This window comes from Microtus pennsylvanicus, chromosome 13 (genome assembly GCF_037038515.1).
Source record: "Microtus pennsylvanicus isolate mMicPen1 chromosome 13, mMicPen1.hap1, whole genome shotgun sequence".
Classification (NCBI taxonomy): domain Eukaryota; kingdom Metazoa; phylum Chordata; class Mammalia; order Rodentia; family Cricetidae; genus Microtus; species Microtus pennsylvanicus.
Window position 1 is genome coordinate 67,451,205 of NC_134591.1, and position 4,516 is coordinate 67,455,720.

At 52.1% G+C, this 4,516-nt stretch overlaps 1 protein-coding gene across 1 annotated transcript; it reads right to left on the bottom strand.

Moving 5' to 3' along the window:
* Window positions 1–327: 327 nt before the first annotated feature.
* Window positions 328–4,302, bottom strand: Rpl11 (ribosomal protein L11). The gene is made up of 6 exons (XM_075945963.1): window positions 4,232–4,302; window positions 3,363–3,513; window positions 2,471–2,577; window positions 1,802–1,933; window positions 661–771; window positions 328–394 (listed from the first exon to the last, which is right to left on the bottom strand). The coding sequence occupies exons 1-6, from the start codon at window positions 4,235–4,237 to the stop codon at window positions 365–367; spliced, it is 537 nt and encodes a 178-aa protein (XP_075802078.1). The 5' UTR covers window positions 4,238–4,302; the 3' UTR covers window positions 328–364.
* Window positions 4,303–4,516: the final 214 nt, after the last annotated feature.

Genomic DNA, 4,516 nt, shown 5'->3' on the forward strand with positions numbered 1-4,516 from the left:
TAGCAACTTAATTCTGAATTCAAAATTTAGTTTTCAGCACCACACCAGAAGCTTAAGTCACCAACAAGGGACGCTCACTGGGACATGAGGTGCTGTCCTTTAATTAAACTAAATCCAAACCCCACCCCCCACATACCTCTCAAAACCCATCTAAACTGGGTCACAGCCCACCCACAGGACACGCAAGCACAATGGTCGGCTGTGAGCCTCAGGGAAACACTGGAGTCCAGGACGCCAACAGCAATTCTCCTTGAGGCTTAAGCGCTTGAGATCCCAGGATTTGAATGTGGTCAGACTCCTTTCACAAACACACAATAGTAACATGCATTTCTGAGAAAAATTTTATTGGCCTTTTGGATAAAATTTATTTGCCAGGAAGGATGATGCCATCGTACTGAAAAAGAAGAGATTGTATTTTTCAGAACAGGAGGCAACAGCAAGAACGGCAGCATAGACTAACGTTTGAAAATTCTGATTCCGGCTACCTATACTCAGACCTGGGCCTTCCTTTCAACCACCAACCCTGGGAATCATTTAACAAACCGCCCAATATTCTATCTTTAAAACAAGCTACCCTCCAAACAGCACTGTATTTCATAGCCTTCAATCCCAGTAACAGTCACCACCACCACCAGTTCACTTGAGATAAATCAGCTTTACCTTCTGCTGGAACCAGCGCATGGCTTCCTCTTTGCTGATTCTGTGTTTGGCCCCAATGCAGCCTGTCCTGCGCTTCTTGTCTGCGATGCTGAAACCTGGCCTGCCCAGCACCTGTGCCAGAACAACCAACAGTCACCTATCCAGTTTAGGGTCAACTGAAGATGGACAAGACACATACTAGAGACCCATCTTCAAGGTGTCTAAAAACTTACTGGACTGGGACACCCCTGAGTCGGCAGAACCGCCCTTAGCTTCCGGAGAACATTACACTACACATGTATGCTCGGCAGGCTGGAACCTTCACCCCTTTCTCCTTCCCCACCCCTTGCCAAGTGTGTTGAGGATACACAACTGCTTCCCACCTTGTAAACTCCAGCCTCTAGGAGGCTATGATTGCCCTGTCTTCCACAGGCACCCACATGTATACAGGTAGAAACATCCATACACATAAAAATAAATTTTGATGTGTTGGTGTGGGTCAGGACAATAAACCCAGCTGTGTGCCAGTAGATCCCAGAATCTTAACACACAGGCGATTTCGATGGAGCTCAGGACCTGCTTGGGCTACAAACCAAGGACTTTGCCTTAAAACAAAACCTATAACATGTACAATGAGGAAGCATTTAAGTTCTACAAAGCACAGAAAAACACATATTCACCCCCTTTGCTCAGAACACTCCCCAAAGCTCTGCTGCTCTAACCTCTTGAGTTCTCACCTTCACGGATGTCTAGGTGTCTAAGTTTTAGGTGCCAGGGTCTCTCACTTTCACTTCTGCCTCTTTACTCTTATGAAAGAAAAACTCTGGCAGCAAAGCCATCGCCACACGAAAACCCCTACCTGAGCCCACACCTATTTCTATGCCTTCTGCATGGAATTCATAAGCCTTAGGGGAAGACTGGAGAAGACAGGGCCGCCACAGTCCAGCGGCCCAGAAAGCTTCACAATGGCAGGGACCAGGCTGTGTTATATGGTGCTGAACTTCTACACTTGCCACACAAAAAAAAGCCCTTCCTCATAAGAGGGACATACGCGCAGACAAGACACAAGGCACACAACATCCCAACAGCAAGAGTACCGTGACCAACAGAGAGGAGCAGTAGCCCCCCGCCAGGTAGCTAGGGAAAGGGTAAGGAGCCATACCACATAGAAGTCCAGGCCGTAGATCCCAATGCTTGGGTCATATTTGATGCCCAGGTCAATGTGTTCTTGAATCCCAAAGCCGAAGTTCCCAGTATCTGAGAAGTTATTTTTCCGCAACTCATACTCCCGCACCTGAGGAGAAAACGCAGCAATCGTGCTATTCACCATGTTCAAGAGCCACGCCAATACACGCTCCAGGCCGGGCGGTGGTGGCGCACGCCTTTAATCCCAGCACTCGAGAGGCAGAGGCAGGCAGATCTCTGGGAGTTCGAGGCCAGCCTGGTCTACAAGAGCTAGTTCCAGGACCAGCACCAAAGCTACAGAGAAACCCTGTCTCAAAAAGCCAAAAAAAAAAAAAAAAAGAAAAAAAAAGAGCCACGCCAATACACGCTCCAATGAACACCCAGAAGGGCCAGAGCCAAACCAAGTCTATGCAACCTGGCCAGGAGACCAGACCATCCCCTCCCCTAAACAAAACCCACCCCCCACCTACAGATTCCATCAAATGATCCCAAATGCCAAAGGGCAGGAAAAAAAAAAAACCCAAGCAAAGAAAGAACAGGAACCCAAAGAACACACGGGCATCTTTAAAACACCAACCAAAGTGCAGCTCAGCACTGCTCCGTGTGAGCCCATCTTTGCAGCCGTCTACACACAGACCAGCCTCACCTTCAGGCCTTTCTCCAGAATCTCTTCTGCCTTGGCTCCACGGACAGTACAATGAACAGCAATCTTTTCATTTCTCCTGATGCCGAAGGACCTCACGGTGTACCTAGCTGCAGGCAGAGGCAAAGAGTCAGGTAATGTCACACCCCCACGGCACGCGCTGCTACCCCAAACGTAGCTCCACGACCAGAGCATCTACTCACATTCTAAGTGGTATTCTAATGTGTTAGTTAACTTGTCTCTAACTCAGGGAACAGACCTTCCAGCTCTAATCTACTCAGCCACACTTCAGGACTAAGAACCTGAAATACCATTCAAGTCTCGAGAGCTAGCCAGAGAGAACTATTATGCTCACTGAGAATTTCGAATGCAGTTCAGCCTAGCCTTTACCTGGCAGCAATCCTCCTGCTTCAGCCTGGGTAATGGGATTACTGGTGTAGGCTGCCACTCCCAGCTGCTCAAAAAAACATGGCACCAATGTGCAGGAACCTGGGTTCAATCCCCAGGACAGAGCACAGAAGTGACAACCAGGTGACAGTCCCAAGAACACACCTTGATAAAAGCTGTGTTTTCTAACAGCTTACTGTCACCACTGTACAGATGTTCTGAGGTCAGCTCGCCCAAGCTCACTGTCTGCACAGTACCTAACCCCACATGACGGTTCACCCAAGCCCCACATGCAACAGAACCCGCTCCTCTCATGCCACAATACAGGGACTCACAGCTGACGTAGAGAGCCTATTACAGCCAGAGGCGAGCAGCACAGCCAGGTACCCGCCAGCCGGTCGAATACCACACCCCTACGCTAGCTGGTATTCCTTCAAAGCTTGAGCTGGTGTTCCGGTTAGCAGAATCAAGGGCAGCCCTCCCCGGCCAGCCTGCCACCACCACTCACCTTTGGAAAAGACAGGTGTCTGGCCTGTGAGCTGCTCCAACACCTTGGCTGCCCGGGTCAGTCTGTCCCCGCTCTCCCCAACACAGATATTGAGGCAGAGCTTGCGGATGCGAAGTTCCCGCATGGGGTTCTCCTTTTCACCTTGATCTTGCTGCGAGAGAGAAAAGCGACATGGCCGTCAGCATCCTCACGGCCGTCTGAGCGGAGAGGCCAGGGTCCTCGCCACGGCAGCATCTTATTTATTTCCATCGTCCCAAGTCCTACGAATGCCCTCAGAAAAGTCCCAGCAGATCTGCTTAGTTAGCAGGAAGGGGGGGGTCAATTCGGAAGTGTGTCTCTTCCTCCACGGGCGGGCCGCACGGATACACAGAGCAAGCCTGAACCTTACGGGGGCCCGCGTGTAGAGTGACGGAGACAACGGCTTATCAAAGGCCAACCAGACAAGAGACGAATGCAATGCAACCCTAAAAACCCGACGGGACGCACGCGCCTGGGCGACTTCCCCTCCCCCTTCCGAAGCTGTCCCCGGCCCCGGGTACAGGAACCCGCAGAAGCTCCCCAGCACCAAACGGCTTCCAGGGCCCCGGACTGAAAACAGACACGGAGCTCGGCAGGCTCCGCTCGCACTCACTGCTGCCCCATGACCCTCGGGGCCCGCGGGGCCGCGGACCTGGATCCCTTCCTAGACCGGGAGGCGATGTGACGGGCGAGCCCTGCACCCGCGGCCCGCACAGCCCTGCCGGTCTCAGTGCCAGCAGCATCGCGGGCTCCGACCTCCTTCGCGCACCGGCCAGAGCACCCTCGTGGGCCCCGCCGGCCTCGGATGGAGGTGGATGAAAAGGACGCAAAGCAAGCTCTCGCATACTCACCGACATGATGGAGAACAGGAAGAGAGAGTAGGACTTCCGGCCCCGTGGCCTTATGGGTTAGGAGGCGGGCTTTTTAGCTGGGCTAGGAAACGAGATGGGAGTGAGGAAGAGCGACATGACTGTCACGGCGCAGCGCTTCCTAGTGGACAGTCCTGGGAACTGCAGTCATCTCCGGAGCAGTATCAGGTCTTGGATTGTCTAACGCTTATGAAAACCAGGTAGACTTATTCATCCTACCTAGAGTCCGTGACTCTGTGAACAGTCTCAGGACCTGGTGGTTCTTGA

Coding starts and splice junctions, on each gene's coding strand:
- Rpl11 (XM_075945963.1), bottom strand. Junction 772..1,801: donor ACGGCCTGGACTTCTATGTG/GTATGGCTCCTT, acceptor GTTCTGGCACAG/GTGCTGGGCAGGCCAGGTTT. Junction 395..660: donor TGCGCTGGTTCCAGCAGAAG/GTAAAGCTGATT, acceptor CTTCTTTTTCAG/TACGATGGCATCATCCTTCC.